Below are 23210 nucleotides of genomic sequence, written 5' to 3' on the forward strand. Positions count from 1 at the left end.
ATTTTTTTGTACATCCCGCCCCCGGAAAAAATAAAACGTGATGGAAATCAGAATATATTACTCTTCATTTATTTACAAACTACCAGAAAAATAAATATGATACTATCATTATTTTGACATAAATGCACCATTAATTATCCATATCATCTGTTGATTCTCCTTCATTCGCATTTCGGGCCTCCTCTTTCTTTTTCCCCGTCGCCTTTTTCTTTCTTCTGTGAACAACCCCATCTTCTTCGTCCATCATTCTTACAATAAGCATTTGATCCGACGTGTCTAATGGAGCAACGGAGATGTCTCTCACAGCTCTAAATTTTCCGCAATTATTAAGATGCTCGTTTTCCAATCGAAAAAAGTTCCAGACAAATCTCCTGTGTAAATTAAATCACGTTGATTACGCCCTCGCAAAAAAATGATACATTTCCAATAACGTGACAAGCTCACCTAAAAACTTCCAAGGGAGCTAGAAACGTAACCATCAAATCCGCATGAATGTATCCCATTTCAGTTAACGACATCGAGAAAGCCCATCCAAATCGTAAAATGAAATCTTCGATTATTGCAAAATAATAGAACCACTGGAATATGTTGTCAGTTGAAAAACTTTAAGCGAAAAGTTTTACCGTGGAAGGGTAAACGATTTCTTCCCTCAGGAACTTGTTATCACCAGCCTTGGAGTCGAATAGTCCCCAGTCCAATTTTATGTCCCAAGTGTAGGCATAACAAGAACTTATTAAAGACGCCGTTATCCAGAGGTAAAAGAACGGGCTCCCCATTACTCCAGAGTTACCTAAATGGAAAGGACCACATTTTTTCGAGAAATCAAAAATTTTACATTACCCCACCTATCAATAATAATCAACTTATCTTAAAAAAAAAACAGATAAACTTTAAAATATTCAAACTTTTTATAAGTGATCTATCGAGGCTTAAAGCCTTGGCAAACAACCGCCTACATGTCGAGGCTAACGGATTTTCTTTAAAATCAATAACTTGCATTCTAAGTTGAGAGTAAACTAATTTTTCTTGTCACTCTTTTATAAGCAAAAGAGGGACGAAATAAGATGCCAAAACATTTCTAAGTTGAATATCTTTTGTGGTAAGCAACATTTTCGATAATACCATTTTTTAGTGTCGTGTTTCAGCAATTAATTGGGCCTAAAGCAATAAATTTCAAAAGTAAAAACGATTAAATGAACTGTAGGAAGCCGAGAGCAAAAGTTTTACCCGGTCCTCCCTCAAATTTATTAAATGTGTTCAACTTTTGGGATACAAATTAAAACTTTGTGCTATGAAAATTAAATTGTACGTGTTTGTTTCTCATAAAGCTCATTAAATGAACTCTCATAAAGTTCATGGTCATAACAAGCACCCGCATTGTGGTAGGTGGTGGGTAATATAAAATCAATTCAGGTAATTAATGCTAGTATACCCCACCTGAATATGCCGTATTCAGCGCAGTAAAAATAACAACAAAAAACGACGTTGCGTACTTTGCGGCATTCGCTAAATGGGGAAATGCTTCTTTAGTATCTCGATATCTTCGCAAACATTGAGCAAATCTAAACCACGCCGGGAGGCAAGCCATAAAGGGTCTTATAACCATATGCTTTTCTACACAATAATTGGTATCTAAAAATATCTAATTTTATTCGTGCTATTGACAGGGGTTACGTCGGTACCTTGGCCAATGGACCAACTGGGGTTTGTTATGTAAAAACAAGCGAAGTAATGCATGTCCGTAAAGAGATTCACAATACTGTTTAATTGATCGGCTATCCAAAAGTCAGCAAACGTTACGTAAAAAAATGGGGCCAGTAATACTTTTCCCTGAAACGTAATTAATATTTTGGTACAGTAAACAATATAATAAAGATGACATTTTTTTTTAAATTTCAATTTCCTGAATTACTGATTAGATGCGATGTTATCAGATCTCGGAGTATTAATCTTGATTGATTTAGCCTCCCGAATCTGTACCTACCCACTCTACATAATTCTGATTAATGTTATTCTTTTCGGAAGCTTCAGCTTTAAGCTTTAATGATTTTCCTCAACAAATTACTTTTCTTGTCGTAAATGTAAGTGAACCGATGTTATTTTAACTACAATTCAGATTATAGTCACCTTAAACAAAATTGTTCAACTTTCATGGTAAGGAAAAAACAATTTAAAATTTCAGTTGCCATAAAGCTACAAGATAAGCATTGATATAAAAGAAGTGCTTAAATTTTAAAAACTTTAGAAAAGACATAAAAGGATGTGCGACATGTGTAGAATTATATGCGTAAACACGTCCTTTTTAAATGTTGTTGCCCGATAATAAATTTTATGTGGTACTTACCAAAACCCTGAGCGCCCAAAACCTCGCTTCATGCCTGAACGTCCTTGTTGGATTAAAAAGAAATGCCAACATCAAAAGAACTAGTACAAAAGGATTAACATATGCTGGAATGCTAAGTTGTGAACTGTACAAAAACGAAAGTACCGAAACAGACCAAATGACCCCAAAAATAGCAGCCATTTCAATAATATGTTGCTCAGAGAGATGGTTTCTCGGATCCATTTCAAAAATCAATACATGATTAACTCCGGAAGATCGCCAGCCATAAATATTTATTCCCCACAGAAACAAAAACTCAATTATTAAGAAAGGGCCTCGATAAAGGCGGCAAACGATTCGCCAGTCGTCTCGACGCTCGTGGAATATAGCTGGAAAAAATCATTTTTATGATGGAACGTTTGGACCTTGAGTCATGTTTTTATTGCAGGATAGCTACCAAATTAAATTTTGTTTATCCGCACAATATTATGCGGCTCAAGTTGAAAAATACGAGGTAAAATTTTAATTATTATTCACACAGTTTTTCAAGATAAAGATTTTCTAGGTTAAAATGAGTTTTAATTTATTCATTTATTCAGTTGAGTTATTATATTTCTGTGTAGCCTGTGGAAAACGGAAATTTCAAATTTACACCACCACGTTTCAAAAAAAGCGAGACGAAATAAAAAAATATGAAATATTGGTGGATATGTGGGTTCAATTAAGCAGCGCCAAATGCGCAAAAATGAGTCTTTAAAACGTTCTTATGCATAAATTTAAAAATCTTGTATTTGATCTCAATTTCTAGGTGTAAATTTGTATTTTGTTTGGAGAAGACTAAAAGACTGATTGCAACGATAAAAAGGATATTTAAAAATAAATGCATATTTCTTTACACTTTTTAAAAACAGGCGGTCGAAAAATGGACCTTTGCCAAAGTCATCAACATTTATTTCAAGTCAGCAAAAACCCCACCATAGACTCGGACAACTTTAAATTAACTCTAGACAAGTTGTAGATATTGAAATTCCTTTCTTTTTTGGAAGTTTTTAGAAAGTTTTAAATTTTTCTAACTCAAAAAGGCAATTCTAGACAATCAAATAAAAAAAAATGTTTAAAATATGTATGTATTACAAAATGGAATCAAATATTTTTTTACATTCAAATATATTAAGACTATTTTTTAAATTATACAAATGTTTGAATAATTTCAAACTGATCGTAGAGAAATTTTGCTTAATTTTCAATTCAATCGAACACGCTACTCTTGCAAATAATAAACGTTGCAACCAATAATTAAATGTATTTATACTCTGTTATAAAAACCATGTCAAGGCCCATTCAAAAACGATTATGTTTACCAGATATGATGACGGCTATCATAAGAACCACAAATGCTCCAGAAAACAACCCTACTTTGAAAGTGGTCCACGGAATTTGTTGTTCGCCTAAAGGCGGTACTCTTAATCGTTTCATGGCTCTTTGTCGATCTCCTCCTTCCAGTTCCTGTGTGACTGTATTTTCAGTTTCCCGAATTAACCTATCAATGTCTTTATTTGTGTGAAAATGTGAGCTTTCCACATGCTCCACTCGCCATTTTGCCCCAATTTCTACATTCAGCAACTAAAAGTTTCAAAAAACAGTCACCCAGATAATATAAAAAAAACACACTTACTTTATCATGCTTTTTCAAAATTTTTCTAAAACCCGTAAAATTTAAATTCTGATAATTTTGCAACAGGATTAAGCTTAGATAAAATTCACTAAAAGCTAATTTAAGTTCTTGCATCTTCTTAGCAGGTACGTTTCTTTTTCTTAGTATATTATTTTTAATTGAACTTTTTTTTTTCGGATATTCAACATCTTGGGCTTCCGTGAGGTCGCTTTTCAGTCCGGCCCATTTCCGAGTGGCTTCCGCTAGTTTTTCTACAAAATGTACTCAAAAAATTGTCATCAATGCTTCGCCCACGCACCAGAATAAAAAGTGTTAATTTTTGTCAATTCTTTATCGCAGTAAGAAAAGAACTGTTCATCGAATTTTGCAAAATATCTCGTCAGGATTTCCGGTTCAACCAATTCCGCTGAGGGTGCTTGTTCCACCGCAGCATAAAGCATTGCTTTCATTTCCTAAAAAGGGCAAAGTTCTTTTGTCTAAAAATCTTCTAATCTTACCTCGTAATTTATGTATTGCTTTCTCCATTCTGGAGTAATATGAGCGCAGAGATGTTCTGTGAATTTCATGGTAATTTACTTGTTAATCCATTCATCGAATTTTGGTATTTTCATTCATGGTGTCAAAACGACGTCGACGTCGCGACGTCTAGCACTGTTGGTAAATTGAATTCCTACTTTGCCGTTACGTCACAAACATGTGCTTTTTTTGACAACACAGAATTGACATAACCTCAAACAATAGTGGAAGATAAAAACAATGAATTATCAGACGTGGAAATTGTTTTGTCGCAATTGTAGACAGGTTTGAATGGTAATTTTCATCTCGTTTTGTTACGAAAGAATTATTTTAGTTCACCACAACGCTCAAGCCTAAGGTCATTCCAGACGAGAACGTCTTGGAAAATATTACCAAGAATGTTTATACGCCGAAAACGCATCCTGGAGTTTTTAAACCAAGAATGACTATGTTACCAGAATCATTTATAAAATCTGTAGAAACTGTCCTAGAAGGTGGGATAATTTAAAATCTTCATATTCTACTAAGTTGGTTTTAGACTACCCAATAAAAGCCCTGATAGATGATGGTACAGTTTTAATCAATCATTTAAGAGACAAACGACCTCCTGTAGAACCAGAAGAGATAAAACAGATTCGACAAAGTGTGTTTGAAAGAGTTTTGGCCCATACTAAAATTCCTGAGTCTGTCTCAGAGGAAACTCAAGCAAGAGTCAATGAAATAATCTCAAATAAAGTTAATAATATTTTAAAAAGGGAGGTGTATAATTGGAAACCCGTGGACTATGATGTATACAATTCTTTGGTTTATTTAGTAACAAGATCTCCTGCTGAATTCTCAGTGCTAGCAAGAATCTTTCAAGAAATTGCAGAAAGAGATCCCAAATTTAAACCTAGAAGTCTTTTTGATTTTGGATCTGGAGTAGGCACTGTCACATGGTAAATGTTTATATTTCTACTACTTGCATAATAACACTTTTTAAGGGCGGCAAATTTATATTGGAAGAAGCACATTTTTGAATATTTTAATGTAGACTCTTCTGGTGATATGAATGACTTGGCTCAAATTCTCTTGAAAGGAGGAAGAGGTACAAACCAAACGCAGTTAAAAGGGGTGTACTACCGGCAATTTCTACCAGCCACAAATGTAAGGACTGTCTTAAATACATTAAAAATTGTAAGCTTGATTTTTAGACATCCTATGATTTGGTGGTATCTGCTTATACACTTCTTGAGTTACCGTCTCAGCAATCTCGACTTAACACAGTTTTAAATCTGTGGAACAAAACCCAGAAATATCTTGTTATAGTGGAGCAGGGAAGCAATGCTGGATTTCAAGTAATTATCGTACTGAGATAGCCCCAATTACAACTGGATTTTGCAGGTGATTAATGAAATCAGAGACTTTATTCTTCACACAAAAAATGAGGCGACAGTTGGACATATTTTTAGTCCCGTAAATATCCCACTTCACCCGTCACTGTTCAATATAATTGTATTTTCAGTGCTCTCATGATAAAGTCTGTCCAAGATTTACAATAAATGACGGCACTCCCTGCAATTTTGAAACTTTCTACTTCAGTTGGCCATTTGCAGGTCCGAGTTTAAGGAGACAAGAGAGATATTCTTACGTCGTTTTTAAGAAAGGTTTGTCACGAAATTTCCCCACAAATCAATTTTATTGTTTGAGTTTAGGCGAGCGTGATGCTTCAGATCCACAATGGCCTAGAATAATAAGAAGCACGTTGGTCAGGTCAAAGCACACGATTTGTAGGATGTGTACTAAAAACGCTGAATTAGAAGAAGTTATTTTCACGGCTTCAAAACACGGCAAGTAAGTAACTGGTTTTCGTGTAAATTGAAAGATAATTATTGTAATTACAAGGAGTATGTACCACTGCGCGAGAGCTACTAAATGGGGTGAATTACTTCCAATTTCAGTAGAAGCGAAAGTAGAGGAGTCGGAGAAAACAGAGGACTAGGTAGGTTCATAAAACAACTTAATTGAAAATAAATTTATTTGTAAATATTCTTAGTGATATTTACTTACAAAACTAAAACTGCAGATTGTCTTACAAATCTTAAGAACGTTGAACTTACCATTTAGTATATACTTTTATAAAACGATGATATTTATACAGTTTAAACTTAAATCGTAACCAAACTTAACGAAAGCACCTCTCAACTTAATTTCGTGTAAAAAACACTCCATCTCCTAACTTTCCTAAGTACATGGGCCAACTTTGTTCATTTTGAGGTAAGAATTTGGCACATCTTTCATTAGTTTTCTGAACATCACACAGACATTCGATGGTTATTCTATACACAGTCATTTGACCTAAACTAAGTTGATTGATTTGATTGAAGTAGTCAAAGCGATCTTTTAGATTCTCAAGTTCGCTTCGACATTCGTTCGTATATAAATCTTTCTGTTCCTGTGCTGTGGTCTTCGTGTCTGTGTGAGCTTGATCTGAAAACAACAACTAATAGTACATATTAAAATCAGAGAAATGCCCACCAGTTGTTAGTTTTTCTTTTAGACAGTCGTTAAGTTCTTGCTCTGTTACTTCTTCGTCGGTGAATCTTGCAGGCTGCCAGTACGTGATGAAAACAATGTCCATGGAGTTTCTTGTCGTGTTGATGGACTTCACAATAGCACCTTAACATGATTTATTTATTTCAAGTTACATAATGCTTTACATAATTGAAAACATCTTACCAACGGATGTGATTTTTCGTATACCACTGAAAGTATAGTTTACCTCTCGCTTGCCCCGCCAGTACCCATTCTCTTTATCTTGCATTTCTTTTTCTGACTCCAAGTCCCACAGTGTATACGACGTATTCTCTGCAGATTTCCTCTCCTCTTCAATGATATTTTTCAGTTCTTCGTTCTCTTTCATTTTGTCTACATGCGAAGTCAAATCTCTTTGTTCGAATTTCGATTTCCTGAGCTGACTTTCTCTGTTCTTATAGTAAGTATCACGTAAAATGTCCCATGGCACGTTGTTCAAATCATGAAGGAGCCGATTTTTGGACATTTTGATATTCTGATAATCGTAGATCCCATATTTTGCATTTGCGAGGTTTTTCTTCTTGGATTTGTTCGTTCTTTGATTGGGGGGAAGCTCGGGTTGGATATCCTCTTTACTACGCGGATCTCTGTTATTTTTAAACGGACTATCATAAAGAAGAGGATCTTGATTAAGAATGCTCCCCTCTGGATCGTAGTCGATGTCATCTTCAGGGCGGTCGTTCATTGGACTCATTTGAGGAGGTAACTGCATAGGGTCTTCACCGTCGTATTTCAAACCCATCTACAATAAGTCATTGAAAAAGTAAATTTAAAAAGGAATTGTAAAACTTACATCTTCAGGGATTCCCGGATTGTTATTGTCGTTCATGTAGTCTTTAACAATTCCCTGACGGTTGTCTTTGTGCCTGAAACTCGAACTTCCATATTTATGCACGTTGACTTTCTGAGCTTCATCCATGTAATTCTCATTTAATTCAGATTGACCTTCACTGCTCATTTGTAGCTTAGGGTGTTGCATTAAATATTTTTTTATTTGTCCAAGCGGAGATTTGGTGTTATTAAATTCGAGGAAAGTTCTATTAACTATAAAACAAGGTCATGTATGTGCGTCATTTGAAACTTAAGTTACCTGAGTTGTAAATTTCAAAACCAGGTGGTTGATCGTATTGATTTAAAGCATTCAGTTTCATAATACGTGAAGTGTTGAACTGTCGGCGACAGATGTCGATCATATTGTCTATATTTGCTTCTAAAACGAAGAATTGTTTACTGAAATTTCACAAACTGTAACAAACCTTCCAAAGTCGCTTTGTTTTTGTTATAAATATCAATATTGTTGCATTCTGTAGTCCAAAACAGGAACATATCAAAACCATGTGATTCCATTCCCAAAGTCAACCCATTCATTTGCGAGGCGACGCTTCCGCTTATCGGTTTTATATAAATAGGTTTTCCGGTTTTTCCGTCGATGATGTAAGTTTTGGTGTAGGTATAATTGAGAATGTTATCATATTTTTCGTAAATTATTAAAAAATCGGTGATGTTATCGTCATTAAAGTACCCGGGGGTTGGGGTGATGTTGCTGTCAGAATTCGGAATTGTGTAATTCCAAATCTGTTGGAATGTCACCCCATTTATGGCCACCACAGTGGAGTTGTACATCGCTGTGACAATATCTGGAATGTTGTCGCCTGTTATGTCCACCAGAACTGATTGTGTTATGACTCCTTTGAAATGATCCTCGTAAATGGTGCGAGCTGACTGTAATGAAAACACTGTGAAAGAGCTTCTTTAATAAAGTAAACGTACTAAATTCCCACTCATCAAATCTTCAATGGAAGCTACACTTAAATTTCCTGGAGCAAATGGAAGCCCGGTCCCAAAAATGACGTTGAAGCTTTCATTAGTTCGCACTAGTTGCGGCATAAAAAAAGTTTGCGCATTATTGGGCACTGTTATTCTTCGCAATTCGTTTCCAGTTTTCCCAGAAATTAGCACCAAATGTCCTTCTTTGACCCTACGGTCTAAAGATGCGTGCGAGGATAGAACATCAGCGACACTATCATTGTTTTGATCAGGAATAAAATTGGCAACAAAAACATCATTTTTGTAACTGTTTCGTCGCCATATCACGGATCCGTTTTTCGGGTCAAGCGTTACCAAGGTTCCTCCAGTACCCATAGCAAGACAATCTTCTAGACCATCACCGTTCAAATCTGCAGAACATTGAAGCGCGAAAATGGTGTCGTTCATCCAAAACCTCCAAACAATATCACCAGTTGTTCCATTTAAAGCTATCACACCCCCTTCGCAAGGAGGCGCAACACCTAAGAAAACCGGACAAAACAAGTCTGGGGGTAAGTTGTAATTGTAGCCTGTGCCGAAACCGAAAATAATATCATCGTTGCCGTCGTTATCCAAGTCCAGTGTTCTTATAGGAGAGTCTGTGGTTAGCACAGGCAGATTTGTAGCCCATATGTCCGTAATTTTCAAGTTACTACATGGTAGCAACTTAATGGGTGTTTTGATAGGTTTTGATCTTGAAACAATCCAATCCTTTAGTCTACCTAAAGGTAGTGGAAATATTGATACCAAAATAACGACTAATATTATTATACCTGTAATTATTGTAATTATTACGAGTTTGTTAACACGAATTATCATACCGATTAAAATGCTTAGTGCTGCGAATATGTAGCAGCACGGCTTACAAAAAGCTTTACACGGAGGTCTGGCTTTTAATCTTGATGTAAAGTCAGGTTTACCAAGTTTTCGCCTTGGGGCCATTAAAGGTCTTTTAACGTTGAGTTCTTCAGCAAGCTAAAATGTTTGTGGTTACAGAAAAGAAGATCGTAATTTTCCCGTAATTTATACTTTGTAACTATTTTTGCCATCCCGTATGAACACTTCGTCTTCAACATCACTCAAGTCGTCTTCATCTAAAGAAATACTTTCCCTTACTTCACCTCCTAAACTCATGCCTGGGTATGTTGCCATTTCTAAGATTTTACTAAAAAGCACTTTTATGATACCTGTGAAAATTAATTTTAATTTAATTATACTTCATTAATACCTTTACCTTTTGATTAATGGATAAGATGATTTAATTACCGTCGGATTAATTAGTGTGCGCCTATATTTAAAAGAAGAGATTATAAGTTGTCATTTTACAAACATATGTTTTGGTATTTTGCAGGGACTGTGCACATGTCACAAAGTATTGATTATTCTGTGCTGCTTCATGGCCAGGATTTCAAATAAATGTAGATATAAGTACCTTCAAAAGATAATGTTTATTTACTTTATTTGGCAAATAATGTATGGATTTTTATTAATTTGGATGTAGATAACAAGAATTTAAATAATAAAGCCAGTCGAATATGGTCTTGTCCTTTATCTGAGGTTTTTCGAACTGCATAAAAATCATGCCTGAAAATAATAAAATACTTAAGTGTATTGGATATTTATTTGTTTTGTTTTGTTATTATTGCAACGTTGTGGGTTTTTTCGCTACAACTAAACAAACTTTTATTGTTTTTTTTTTACATTATTAATTTCACTTACACTGTACACACATTACACACAGTCCGACGTTTTTCATATTACAAATTAGTTATGTAATTGATATCGGCACCAACTTTGTACTCACTACCTTTTAAAAATATACTTCTTGTTTATCATTAACTGTAAGCTGAATTAGTTCCATGCAGAGTATTGACGTCATAGCATTTATTTTCTCTCGCTCAAAATGAGCACTCATAACCGATTCATTAGTTCATTTATTATCAAAATTGCTCATTTGTAAACACAACAGAGAAAATTATGAAGTTCAGTCTCCATCGGCAGTGCGGAAACCAGTTTATAATTAAAGTCTCTTTCAACCGTTAATAGAATTTTATTAAAGAAATTTAACCCTTATGCATTTTTTAAATGGGAATGTACGCAAACTTCGTTTGGGGGGGAATGGTGGATGCGCCAAGTTGCGACAAATTAATTTTCTCCGGGCCACTTCCCAGCTATTGGAGTATAAAAAGTTTAATATTCTTGAATAACTTGTAGGTTGGGTTTTTTTTTTTTTTTTTACTAGAAAAATGGTGGAGGAGCCGGGTCAAAAATGCATGATTTTGATCTCAATCCACAAGTGTAAGAGCAAAATATTTAGATCAGTTAAATTTTCCATAAAAGCTTTAGATTTGCTTGGAGGTTAATAATTGAATAATTTGAAATTCTGACGAACTACTCGAGTTCATTTTTAATAACTGAAATGCTTAATTATTAGGTCATCAAATGGATTAAAAAATAGCACTTAAATAAAATAGAATGTAGTACCAAAAATCCTGTAATTTTTTGAATTAGTTTTCTTTCAAGCACTGTATGTTTGTATTTTTTACTACAAAAAATAAACGCAAGGTTCAAAAGTTTCTATTTATTATATTTATTATAAAATGATGAATTACATAGGCCTGCTTAGAATTATAAAGAACATGGGGTAATGGACAACTAGAGTTTTAATTATGGAAATACTTATTTTGTGACCAAAATCAATCTATTGAACTTATATACAGAAATATTATCACACTGGATTTTTATATTTTCATTATGTATAACCATCCAATCTTATGACATGCTGAAAAAAAAAGTTTAGTCTAATAACAACTAATTACTATTAACTACCTCTCAATGATGCTGGCTCTCATTTTAGAAGTTATAGATGATGGAGCAGCCCCACTTAGTTTAAATATTGATTCAATTACAGAAAGTTCAGTAGATGTTGTATCCATCCCAGCAAAGGCAGTCCAGTCATTAACTACCAAACCTGCACCTACTACTTCACTACCTCTGTTCACAGTACCAGCCTTAAAATCAATGAGGTAAAGTTTGTTTTTAATTACGCTGATCACATACCACTAGTGGTACTTGCAAAAGAGATGATAGCTCCTCTAAATCAACTACACTTGTATTTGGATGGACCAAACCTCCTTGATTACTGAGAACACAGTAAGAACCTACCAAGACGTTATTTGCAACAGTCTGTCTAAAAACCTCCACTTTTAGAGTATCAGCAATAATTTCTTCTGTTTCCTAAAAATCCATGCTTTTGTTAAGACATCATAAAGAATTGAAGGTGGCAAATACCCTGTCTAAATCAGGATGGACTAAGGCCACATAATCATTGCATGCAATAACATTTCCTAACGCTGAAAGTCTCTCTTCAACTCTCTGGACCTTCACAGAATCAGGCAGCGCATTTCTAATGTGTTGCAACTCTGTGTCAAATGTTGTGTTGGGTACTAACAAACCATTTTTATTCCCCACACACATTCGCCCGATTATTCGACATCCTGCCAAAGACGCGTGTACTACAGGGACGTTCTCAGCTAATTCGCCCTCAAATGTACTACAAAAAATGTTGAAATACAAGCACGCTGTCAACAATTTTCTAACCTGTAAAAGTTTTCTGATCCGCCTATTGCCACTAAGCAGTAACCATTTGTTAGTTTGGAGAAGACACCAACTTCGTTGTTATTTTCAAATTGGACACGGAATGCCATTTCTGAAATTTGTTGCGTTGTTGGAAAACGGGAAAAAATAAAAATGAACGTGTTGCCGGTTGTGACACTTTGGGATTTAGGGAATTTTATAGGAGAATTGGGGATTTTAAGAATTTTAAGATTGAAAATGGAAAACTTTACTAGTGTGAATATAGCTTCTGTCTCCCCACCATCAGTGTGAAACAAAATTAATGTATTACTGGTCGTCTAAAAGCAAAATCTTTTGTTGCGTAATATTGCAAATAATTGATTTTCAAAATTCTGAATTTTTTTTTTTGAATTTCCCGTAATATTTTACTTCCCACGGTTAAAGACACACAAACTTACAATAAGGAGGATTAATTTGCGTTTTTTAATTCCATTTTATTACTCATATATTCCTTCATTACCTTTTATCAGGCAGGATTTGTTTATGTAGATTCAACTTCACCAAGGTGATTTTTCAAATAAAATAAATTTCGACTTTTTACTTTATTTTTTAAGGTAACAACAAAAATGATTTCTTATCAAATAAATCATGTACAGAATTTTATTTAATTTGTTTTCACTGTTTACACCTATTTTGCTTTAATTGAATAAATAAAACAGTTAGATGGGAATTAACCTACTACAAGTGTGTTATCATCAGGGAACTCATAATAAGGAACCTCTAGATTTAGAGGAGCTGGTCCTTTCCGGATTCTTCCTGATGCATCATAGTGAGAGCCGTGGCATGGGCAATAATACCCTCCAAAGTCGCCAGCATTGGCAATAGGGACACAACCCAGATGGGTACAGACTCCTAAAACTATCAACCAGTTGGATTTTTGCACCCTATCATTATCATGTTGTGGATCCCGCAAATTTCCAACATTGACAGCTTGTTCAGTGGCAATTTCTTCACCAGTTCTGTGCCTAATAAAGAGTGGTTTACCTAAAACACAAATGTTATTATTATGTTATTATACATAAAATTTGCCGTCTTACCTCTCCACTTAAAGGTAACAGATTTGCCTTCAGGTATTTCTGCCAACTTGATTTCAATTTTTGCTAAAGCCAATACATCAGCTGATGCACTCATTGAAGATACAAACTGTGATACTACAGCTTTGGCGGCATAAGCTGCGGTGACTGTTCCTGCTCCTGCGACCAAATAAGTGAAATTTTTTCGACTTTCTTCTGATTCAGTGTTGCGAGCATTTGGTGACTTTACTGAATCACGGCGATAGTTTGACCAATCGGGAACATTGATGTCGGTATGGGCCCACCTAACTTGAGTCGAGACTGCGGGGCCGCTTGTTACGCTAACGTTTCCAAAAGGGAGAGACTTGCTCAGTGTGTAACTCGTCAGAGGGGTCGGTTTTTTGAGGGTTGCTTGGTGCTTGGGAATTACGACGTTTGGGTTCGCAGGCTTTAGAGAGGTACTCACGACTTGACTGGTAGCCTTTAAATAGGCGGAAACGTTGGTAGGTTTCAACATTTTCTCCCTTTTCTAATAAATGTTGTTATGCAACGGGGATACCTTTGACAGAATTGACTACGGTCACCAGTGCCACGAGAAATGGAAACTTGACCATGCAAAAGTTACCAAATTAGCACAACTGCGCATGCTCACATTAAAAAGCGCCAATCTGTTAAAATAATTTATTAATTTAAAGTTTCTGGTTAATTGGTACAAAATCGCAAAAGAAGTTGTTAATAACAATTATAATAAATTTCCTCCACTTTTCATTTTCCGGCATCTTCTTTAAGGCCCACGGTTTGATTAAAAACAAGCTAAAATCAAAACAAATTATTATCAACCAAAATCATTTGAATTGAAATCAGACCTTAGTACTGGTTGTGTCGGGATCTACTGAAAAGAAGCCATTTCTCTCAAATTGAAATTTATCGAATATTTTCGCACAGCGTAAACTCTTATCAGCAAGGCTCTTCATAACAGTCAAAGTATTTTTATTACAATCTGTTAAAAATCCTCCGGGAACTTCAGCTGGATCTTCTGGATTTCTATGTTGAAATCTGCCAAAAAACAAATTTAGTTTTTTATAAACTGTAGCTTTTTTATACATACAGGGGCGAGTAGATTCTCACATCAATTTCAATAGGCTCACAAACCCAATGAATGAAAGCCTTTGGTTTTGTGTTAACTTTCTCAACTTCCATGCAGGTGCAAACTACACTAGTTATCTCTCCTGTTGGACTTTTTTTAACTTCTTTAACCTTAAGAACGTAACCAGTATGGCGCAGACCGACGTCTTGGTTTTTAGTTAATCTGCGATAGCCTTTGTTGCCATCCTATAACACATAACTGGAGCTCCAATAAGTTACTACCAAAAACTACCTCAAGGAAATCGCTTTTTTCTATATAAATCTTCGATGCGAAGGACACAACGTGGTTTCCCAATTCTGGTTTATTGGGAAAGTTTGGAACTGTGATAGCGAGGGGTTTTGCAGATGGGAAATTCTCGATTATGACTTCAAGGGGATCCAAAACTACCATGCGCCTTTGAGCTGTGTTGTTGAGATAGTCCCTTACAAATGCTTCTAGCATTGAAGGATCAACGGAACTTTGAGCCCCTGTAACGCCTAACTGGGCACAAAAATTGTTGATCGCTTCAGAGGGGTAACCACGTCTTCGCAAAGCTGACAGGGTAAACAGTCTGGGGTCGTCCCAATCTAAACAAATACAAATTTTTTAATGTAAAAATGGTGGATGCGCTGGGTCAATTTAATACTTTGTACGATTCCTTCATCAATTAACTTTGCAATTTTTCGCTTGGATACAACTGTGTAATTAACATTCAAGCGCCCGTACTCCCACTGCACGGGACAATAAATATCTAAGGCGTTACATAACCAGTAATAGCTCGAACGTCTGAAAAAAAGGTTAAAAAAAAGTTGACAATTCATTTGATTACCTGGATTGAAATTCTTTGGTACATAATGAATGAGTTATGTTTTCTATACTATCACACAAACAGTGGGTGTAATCGTATGTCGGGTAAATGCACCATTTATTTCCAGTTCGATGATGAGGGGTAAAACGGATACGGTACGCCACTGGGTCTAATTTTCCCTCTTCAAGGGTGACTTTCATTCGAAGGGTTGCCGCGCCTTCGTCAATTTTGCCATTTTTCATATCCTGTATTGGAAATATTAAATTCACTTTTTCTTCAAATTAATATTGAATATTTTTTTGTAGTACAGGTTATAAGAATCTACTTTAAGAACTTATACTCAATTGTCATCATATGTACCTCAAATAATTGCAAACTCTCTTCCACTGGCCTTTCTCGCCATGGGGACGGTTGTGGGTTAAACCCCTTCATTTCCTCAGCTCCCTGATGACAAACATACGCCATCCCCTTTTTAATCAAGGTAACTGCCCACTGGTACAACTGGTCAAAATAATCCGAAGAGTGTGTAATCTTAAATGGTTTGTATCCTAAATAAAATAATAAACAAACTGTATTATCTTAGCAGCATTACAATTACCCAACCACTCCACCATGTCTTTAATACCAATAAAGAACTTCTCTTCTTCTTTCTCAGGATTGGTATCATCATATCTTAAATAGCAAACTCCGTTATTGGCCGCAGCATACCCGAAATTAATATTGATAGCCTTAGCATGACCAATATGCAAAATACCATTGGGTTCTGGAGGGAAACGGGTCTGGACTTTACCACCAGTGGCTTTCAAATGTTGCTTGAGGAGTTTTTCAGTATTTTCAGTGACAATGTAACCATCAGTTTTGAAATTTTCGCCGGGCGCGTGAAAATTAATTTTTTTCATCACATCTAGAATGGTCAAGCTTGTGTTCACAGGATCTAAAAACTGACTTGAACACCATAGTGTTTATTAACACTACGAATTGTACCATTTGTGACTTTTTCTTTAGGAGCTACTTTTGTAGCCACTGGAGTTTTTGGTTTCTTATCTTTCACAACAGGGGCCAAGTCTTCCTCAGTTTTGGGTCCTAACAAATCCAAAATCTAACGAATAAATCTTGTTACAAATGAGCTTGAATAAAAAGTGTTTTATACTTGTAAGTCCACTTCATTTTTGACCGCCTTTCCATCCGCCCACGGCAATTTTCCTCGAACTTTCTGCATAAGGGGACCTGCATTAAACTTGTACCTCTTCTCCAACAGCTCATTTTTATACTCTTTCAAGATCTTTTCTACGACACTTTCGATCTCTTCAGGTGTTACCACAACACCAACACCACAAAACTTCTCAAATTCGTTCAAATTAACGTCTTTGATATGAGCCAAAGTGTATTCTAGTGCTTTCTCTACCCGGACCGTGGTGTCCAACTTCTTCGTGACGATGTATTTTATAAGAAACAGGAGGTGATGATTGATTTGGGGTTTTATTTTCGTGGCTAAATGGTACAATAAAACGCCGGTACCTTCTGGGAGGACAATTTCCCGAACCTTCACACAATTTTAGTTATCTAGTGCGCGGGACTTTATTTTTACTTACTTCGTGCAATATTGTAGTTAGAGTCTGAGTCAGGGCCACATTTTTTAACGTTTCCTTGGCTTTTTGTTCACTTAAACCCAAAACTTTGACCAAACTTGGTATTAAATCTTCCGTTTGAACCATTTTTACGGGTAGTTTCGTTGGTCGTGGCGGAAATAAAAGTGAAAGGATGAAACGAAAGGTGAATCTTCTACAAATGATTTAACAACGTGAACTTTTGTGAAATATAACCTCTTTATCATGCGAGCACCTAACCTCGCTACGTGACAGCTAAACGTCAAACTTGACAAGATAACCTTTTTTTCTAGCTTCTAAAAAATATTTAAAAATGAATGGAAATTCGCTGACGCAAACTTTTTGTTCTTACATCGTTGATAAAAACGAAATTCGTAATGCCTTAAAGCCAGTCAACAGTACTTTTAATAACACTTTTGTGCATTGTTGCGATGAAGCACTTCTTTTTAAAAACGAAAATACTCTGGAAATTGAAAGTATCTTGGATTATCTCCACGATGAATTAAACACTGGGCATTGGAGCGAGATACCCATCCAACTAAGAAGAGCATTCACTTCTGCAAGTTTCGTTAAAACGATAATTTTGTCACAGGGGGTCAAAACTATCTCAAAGAATATACTTCAAGAGTGTTTGAAGACAGTTGACATGGGTTTGTTATTAGGAGCACCTTTAGAGATAAATCCAGATCTGTTGACAAGTTGTGCTACTTTTCTCTCCCAAAAGTTGGCTTCATTTGAAGACTATCTTCCCAAAAGTGGTGAAAAAAGAAAAATTGAAAGTTCTCACACATCTGAAACTTTCAATGATCTAAAAGGAAACTTTGTTGAGGCACTAACTTGTCCTTCTCTAGAAGTATTTACTAAATACTTTACTGATCAAATTCCTGTTAAATTACAAGGTTTTGTTGGTTATTACAAGATTTAAGATTTGAAAAATTTATTTTTTATATTGTAGAATGTGTGTCTCATTGGCCTGCTCTAAAGAAATGGGCTGACATCAACTATTTGCTCAAAACTGCCGGCGACAGAACAGTTCCCGTTGAAATTGGTTCACATTACACTGATGAAAACTGGCATCAAGAGCTGATGACCATCAAAGACTTCATCAAGAGCCATTTCCTTGAGAAGGCCCCAAATATTGGGTACTTAGCCCAACATAATCTTTTCAATCAGGTTAAATTCACTTATATTATCAAAAAAATGATTTCAATACTAGATTCCAGAACTTAGAAACGATATTTATATCCCAGAGTATTGTTGTGTGAGCAACTCTGACGATCTTGAAGATCCCGATATCAATGCTTGGTTTGGTCCTGAGGGAACAGTGTCACCTCTGCATCATGATCCCAAAAATAATCTTCTAGTTCAGGTACTGCCGTACTTCTTGGGATGGTGTTTCAGGTACCTTTTCAGGTTTTTGGAACAAAACAGTTAATTTTGTACTCTCCTCAAGACAGTCGTTCTTTGTACCCTCATGAAGGTACGTTACTATCAAATACAGCTCAAGTGGATCCGTTGGAGCCAGATTTAAAAAAATTCCCGAAATTTACGGATGCAGTCTCCAAAAAGTGTGTTCTTGAACCTGGAGACATGTTATACATTCCTCCAAAGTGGTGGCACCACGTAACGGCCTTAGACAAGAGTTTTTCTGTCAGTTTTTGGTGGAATTAAATAAAAATATAGAAATGGATTAACTTTATTTATCTAAAAATAATATACATTATGTACAAGCCTTATACATCTTTAACTGTGGAGGTCACCACAGTAAAAATCACCATACATAACCATACAAAAAATAAGCAGTTTGAAGACTCGATCCTTGAGTTCTTATCACCTCCAAGTACCAAGAAAATCTGACCGCAGACGGTCTGTACATAAATAAATAGAAGACTTCAACGACCTTGTGATGTTTCAATTATTTTTAGGAATAACAATAAAGAGAAATTGTGGCCGAATTGGGTCTGCGGTACGAAAATTCAAGGTGAAGACCATTACACCCTTAACGAATACTCGAATTATTCATATAACAGGAAGAGACGCCATGCTAGTTTTACAATCAACATGAGTCTTGCTGACATCCGTGAACGTCAAATTGAAGGGTTCAAGAAATTTTAAAGTTTCCTCCAACGCTGGGAACGCCAGTTCTTGTTGGATAAAGTTCACTGATATGTTTTGACGATAGCTAAACAAAAAAACATCGTTAGATTTGAACAATAAATTAAAAGCGATAAGATACTTCAAATTGTGATTTTTGAATCACTTAACGCCTTAATTTTGGAATACAGGCGTGTTCAGGATATTTTGAGACCCATCACAAATTTATTTGTGGAAGAGTGACTGCGGTGCAGGTGTTGAAAAGCTCAAAATATCCTAAACACGAAATAGTGTACCTTCTTTTTACAATTCAAAATCAAAATTTGTTACGTTTAATTCAAGAATTTTGTGTTGTGTCCTTCTGAAACTTGGAATTTACGGATGTTGTTTTAATCCCCCCAATCTAACTAATCTAATTCGCCAAATTATACTTCGATGCTTATGTGATATGTGGTTTAGTTTATATTTGAAACAATATTTACTAAAAAACTCCCATATCTTTATTTTAACTTGTTTTCCCTTTAAAAATAAAGTAACTGAATTACACCAACTCAAATACGTCGAAACGAAGATCAAACAACGGTTCAGTTTGAAAAAAAAACAAATATTTGAAGCGAAAATAAAGACAGACAAAAAGCAATTAAATTAGGAAACAATAATGTCTAAAACTCAGAGTAAATCCTTTTAAGAACTTTTTTGAATCACAGCATCTGCAAAGCCCTTCCAATTTTAGATAAACTAATATGTAGATTTTCTCGTGGTGACGCCGATTCAACCGAGTGGAACATTTAACTGAATTTACGTCCATGCAGTGCTAGCAAGTGAAACACGTTTGGAAATACCACTAAAACCACTCAACATGAAATATTTGAAATCTTGTGAGCAAATAAAACAGACATTTTCGGTACCTGACTTTCTATGAACATTGTAAAAACGTTACTTTTTCCATTTTTTGAGAAAAACTTTCCACGTTATGACCTATCAAAGAATGGGCTATTAGTTTATCCCAAAATCTGGTCGCAACACCTTGCAAAATACTGCTAGGGTAATAAAAAGATATACATACCTTTTGATGATACACTTTAAATAAAGTTTTCTTTCGCGCTCGATAAACCAATCGACCAAGAAACCTGCCATTAAGGGCGCACGAAGATATAACTGAAAGAACCTGTGAAAATTTCCCGAAGACCACGCCGAACGCAACTTTAAAGCAAAATCGATGCATTCGTTCGTTTTTTCGTCTCGAGAAAGACTCTTCATAATGGTCATGATGTCTGCAACAAGAAAAATAAATATCTTTGCAAATAGCAGGTGGCAAGTCTTACCTAGAGTATTCTTCGTAAAAATGTAGTACAATATCCTATAAGCGGTGAATTCATTTTTGTTTCCTCCCCCTATTTCTGAGTATAACATTTTCAGCTGTGTTTGACACTGGTTGAATTCTTCATGGTCACCTCTTTCTAGTGCGATCCGAGCGTGCGTTTCATAAACTTCCACTGTGAAGTCGTTCCTTACACCTTGAACCTAAAGACGGATTTTTATTAAACAGTTTTATATATAATTAATTGGTCAAACTTACAGTGAGGTCCTGCCTAATAGATTTCAGTTGATCACAAGCATAGTAATAATCTGACTTCTGCTTCCACTTGCTCTTGACATTCTGCAATGACAATTTGAGAACTTCAACTGGACGTACTTCACATGCTTCTGGGGCTTTGGTCAGTCGAAGGAAGGACTTTTCCAAGTCTTGACACGTGCCCACAATGTGAAATCCTGTCCAGTCAAAGTCAGTGATACTGTCCTCATACTTATCGTTCACAAAAATCTTGTTACTAACTAAACCGTTTGATTCTTTCTTTGTTACATTATTAAATCGTGCCGCACGTTGCATTAAAAGTTCTGAGTTTTCTTCTACTTCTGATCCGAATGTTGTTAACAGATGAGCTTTTTTCTCTTTCATCTTCTGTTTTTTCGTTTGTTTATTTGAGAATTTGTTCTTATTTGTCGGACCTAACCTATTCGCGAGTTTACTCTTTATTTTGTTCTTATTCGGTTTCACTAACGGTTTGAAGTTTTCTTCGCTGCTCGAACTTGAACTGCTGCTGCAAGAAAAAAAATTAAATTTTTTATTTGAAAATGGAGTCTAATTTTTTACCTTGAAGTCCGATGGCGCCTGGGACTCCTGGATCTTGACCGCGATATCTTCTTTCTTGGTGACCTGGACCGGGACCTAGACCTAGAAGACGACCTGCTGGTACCTCGCAGAGTAGATGCTCTAGCACCTAACCGCGCCCCCATCGCAGGCGATAATCCCTTTTTAGGGGGATTTTGGAATTGTGCGAGTTGTCCTGGCACAGTCTTGGGCATCAGCGTTGGTCTTTCGCTGTGTATGTTAGGGAGTGGTTCGTTACTCCAATCTTTAGTATGAAGTTGTCCCATTTGGTAGGCATGTGTGATTTTTCCCTTGAGTATAATTTCAACTTGATTTTTATCAATGTTCGTTTTGCACTTTGCATAACAACGATTCACATAATCCTTCAAACTCGGTGGCCACTCATCGGTGGGATTGTTTGACACCACCCCAGGCGTAACTTGTTTTTCCGGAGTCTGTGGTGGAGGAGGTTTGCTTGTATCAGGCAATGGAGGAAGAGGGGGCGAAGGTGGTATCACCTCTGGAGGCGGAGGAGGCGCCGGTTTCGGTTCAGGAGGTGGCAGAGGAGGCAACGAAAAATTCTGATTCTGATTCTGTACGTTCATTTGATTGTTCCTATTACGTTTGCGTTTCTTCTTAGCCGCACCGCTCGTCAAAGAATTATTTTGTTGAAGGTTGCCGTTTGGACGTTTTCCGGGTAGATTGAACCTAATGGGGTTGAATTGTTTGGGGGTGTTCAGTAGAGGTGGTTTTGAAATGTGTGGGGTTGGAAGTGATGGTCCTGGAGGTAGGGGAGGCACGAACTTGTTATTAGTTTCCGTTTTGTGATTCTCTAGCATTTGTTGTTGAACCTGCTGGTAGATTGCCGTTTGGTAAGCGGGATATGTGTTCATTAAATAAAATGGATAGTAACCAGCAGCGGCGTTTAAATCGTAATTGTACATTGGATAACAGTTTGCCCATTGGGCTTGTTGTTGAGCAGCTTGTACTTCTGGAGTTGAAACTCCTGCTCCTGACGTCGGTGCAGGAGCAGCAGAAACCTCTGCTTTCTCCTCCATCCTGAAATCTAAAAGAACAGTTTAAAATCAAAACAAAAGATATTTTTTCTTGAGCATAAAACTGCTTTCATGTTTCTTTTAGACCTGATTGGCAACTCCTAATAAGCAAAAGCAACCTTGATCTGCTTCTGCATGTAATAATACGTTTAGTAACTGTGTCAGTTCACTAAAAGAATGTTGAATGAATATTTTTTTCCGTTACAAAGTCGCTGGAATTACTACTTATTTATTAATCTTTATGCTATAAATTATGCAGCTGTTCTTTGTGACGTCAGAAAATCTAAAACTGCATCCTATAACGTATTGTGGCAGCAATAACATCTTAATGCTCAATGCATACCTAACATTTAATAAATTATGTAAGGTTTAGCTTTAACAAACGATTCAAAAAAAGTAATAGCTTCAAAGTGGATGCTTCTTACATAACAGTTTTTGTTCTCTTTCAATAAATAATAAATAAGAACATTTACAGATTCTTCAGAAAAGATGGAAAAGAAGTGTAATGAATTCCTCAACGTATTTCTTGTACGTCATTAAAATAAAATTAGGAGGCCATTTTGCAAAGGAACAAGCGTTACTCACCAATAAAATAAAGCGTACCGTGCAGATCCTTATAAATGGAAATTAATCTGTAAATAAATTATGGGAAAAGTACAAGAAGAGTACAAATATTTTACACCTATTTTTTTGGCTACACATGAACTTGAAAAATAATGCACGGAGCACACACAACCATATTGGAATTCACGATTTTTTTTTAATGACAGCTGTCAAAAGACCAGAAATGACAGAACCCGTTTTGAGTAAAGCGGGAAATTTAAA

General features: G+C 35.9%; 8 protein-coding genes across 13 annotated transcripts; 2 read left to right on the top strand and 6 right to left on the bottom strand.

Moving 5' to 3' along the window:
* Positions 1-41: 41 nt before the first annotated feature.
* Positions 42-4586, bottom strand: PXo (P[[i]]-sensitive XPR1 ortholog). Its single transcript, XM_088031290.1, has 10 exons — positions 4496-4586; positions 4297-4450; positions 3999-4249; positions 3685-3946; positions 2345-2712; positions 1683-1830; positions 1438-1632; positions 624-790; positions 445-578; positions 42-371 (listed from the first exon to the last, which is right to left on the bottom strand). The coding sequence occupies exons 1-10, from the start codon at positions 4562-4564 to the stop codon at positions 131-133; spliced, it is 1989 nt and encodes a 662-aa protein (XP_087887416.1). The 5' UTR covers positions 4565-4586; the 3' UTR covers positions 42-130.
* Positions 4587-4702: 116 nt separating this feature from the next.
* On the top strand, positions 4703-6542 carry LOC148179203 (ribosome assembly protein METTL17, mitochondrial). 2 transcript variants are annotated; one of them, XM_088031292.1, is made up of 9 exons: positions 4703-4791; positions 4849-5008; positions 5053-5452; positions 5498-5660; positions 5708-5851; positions 5898-5969; positions 6019-6160; positions 6209-6347; positions 6399-6542. In XM_088031292.1, the coding sequence occupies exons 2-9, from the start codon at positions 4957-4959 to the stop codon at positions 6493-6495; spliced, it is 1209 nt and encodes a 402-aa protein (XP_087887418.1). In that variant the 5' UTR covers positions 4703-4791; positions 4849-4956; the 3' UTR covers positions 6496-6542. The 2 variants fall into 2 exon arrangements, with proteins under 2 accessions (XP_087887418.1, XP_087887417.1); XM_088031291.1 differs by having other exon boundaries at positions 4708-4799.
* LOC148179204 (uncharacterized) lies at positions 6514-10743 on the bottom strand. 3 transcript variants are annotated; one of them, XM_088031288.1, is made up of 11 exons: positions 10614-10743; positions 10129-10478; positions 9924-10081; positions 9716-9869; positions 8859-9667; positions 8345-8810; positions 8179-8298; positions 7882-8132; positions 7233-7830; positions 7032-7172; positions 6514-6983 (listed from the first exon to the last, which is right to left on the bottom strand). In XM_088031288.1, the coding sequence occupies exons 3-11, from the start codon at positions 10044-10046 to the stop codon at positions 6700-6702; spliced, it is 2946 nt and encodes a 981-aa protein (XP_087887414.1). In that variant the 5' UTR covers positions 10047-10081; positions 10129-10478; positions 10614-10743; the 3' UTR covers positions 6514-6699. The 3 variants fall into 3 exon arrangements, with proteins under 3 accessions (XP_087887414.1, XP_087887413.1, XP_087887412.1); XM_088031287.1 differs by having other exon boundaries at positions 10129-10559; XM_088031286.1 differs by having other exon boundaries at positions 10129-10619.
* A 717-nt stretch (positions 10744-11460) lies between these two features.
* Positions 11461-12722, bottom strand: eIF6 (eukaryotic translation initiation factor 6). Its single transcript, XM_088031293.1, has 5 exons — positions 12495-12722; positions 12186-12447; positions 11955-12131; positions 11724-11905; positions 11461-11676 (listed from the first exon to the last, which is right to left on the bottom strand). Exons 1-5 carry the CDS (start codon positions 12599-12601, stop codon positions 11667-11669), a joined length of 738 nt encoding a protein of 245 aa, XP_087887419.1. The 5' UTR covers positions 12602-12722; the 3' UTR covers positions 11461-11666.
* A 390-nt stretch (positions 12723-13112) lies between these two features.
* LOC148179206 (cytochrome b-c1 complex subunit Rieske, mitochondrial-like) lies at positions 13113-14163 on the bottom strand. The gene is made up of 2 exons (XM_088031425.1): positions 13568-14163; positions 13113-13514 (listed from the first exon to the last, which is right to left on the bottom strand). The coding sequence occupies exons 1-2, from the start codon at positions 14058-14060 to the stop codon at positions 13201-13203; spliced, it is 807 nt and encodes a 268-aa protein (XP_087887551.1). The 5' UTR covers positions 14061-14163; the 3' UTR covers positions 13113-13200.
* Positions 14164-14210: 47 nt separating this feature from the next.
* GlnRS (Glutaminyl-tRNA synthetase) lies at positions 14211-17192 on the bottom strand. Its single transcript, XM_088031420.1, has 11 exons — positions 17070-17192; positions 16628-17020; positions 16462-16576; positions 16076-16411; positions 15838-16025; positions 15499-15722; positions 15316-15455; positions 14922-15256; positions 14652-14875; positions 14410-14599; positions 14211-14356 (listed from the first exon to the last, which is right to left on the bottom strand). Exons 1-11 carry the CDS (start codon positions 17190-17192, stop codon positions 14309-14311), a joined length of 2316 nt encoding a protein of 771 aa, XP_087887546.1. The 3' UTR covers positions 14211-14308.
* A 188-nt stretch (positions 17193-17380) lies between these two features.
* Positions 17381-18783, top strand: JMJD5 (Jumonji domain containing 5). 2 transcript variants are annotated; one of them, XM_088031423.1, is made up of 4 exons: positions 17381-17983; positions 18040-18257; positions 18301-18453; positions 18498-18783. In XM_088031423.1, exons 1-4 carry the CDS (start codon positions 17398-17400, stop codon positions 18753-18755), a joined length of 1215 nt encoding a protein of 404 aa, XP_087887549.1. In that variant the 5' UTR covers positions 17381-17397; the 3' UTR covers positions 18756-18783. The 2 variants fall into 2 exon arrangements, with proteins under 2 accessions (XP_087887549.1, XP_087887550.1); XM_088031424.1 differs by having other exon boundaries at positions 18516-18783.
* On the bottom strand, positions 18765-23162 carry LOC148179209 (leukocyte receptor cluster member 8 homolog). Of its 2 annotated transcripts, none has more exons than XM_088031422.1 (6): positions 22971-23162; positions 21334-22396; positions 20758-21277; positions 20504-20702; positions 20245-20452; positions 18765-19266 (listed from the first exon to the last, which is right to left on the bottom strand). In XM_088031422.1, exons 2-6 carry the CDS (start codon positions 22386-22388, stop codon positions 19104-19106), a joined length of 2145 nt encoding a protein of 714 aa, XP_087887548.1. In that variant the 5' UTR covers positions 22389-22396; positions 22971-23162; the 3' UTR covers positions 18765-19103. The 2 variants fall into 2 exon arrangements, with proteins under 2 accessions (XP_087887548.1, XP_087887547.1); XM_088031421.1 differs by having other exon boundaries at positions 20758-21280.
* Between the last annotated feature and the right edge of the window lie 48 nt (positions 23163-23210).

The sequence above is a fragment of the Gnatocerus cornutus genome, chromosome 2 (assembly GCF_029298725.1).
Source record: "Gnatocerus cornutus isolate USDA-ARS CGAHR chromosome 2, icGnaCorn1.1, whole genome shotgun sequence".
NCBI classification, from domain to species: domain Eukaryota; kingdom Metazoa; phylum Arthropoda; class Insecta; order Coleoptera; family Tenebrionidae; genus Gnatocerus; species Gnatocerus cornutus.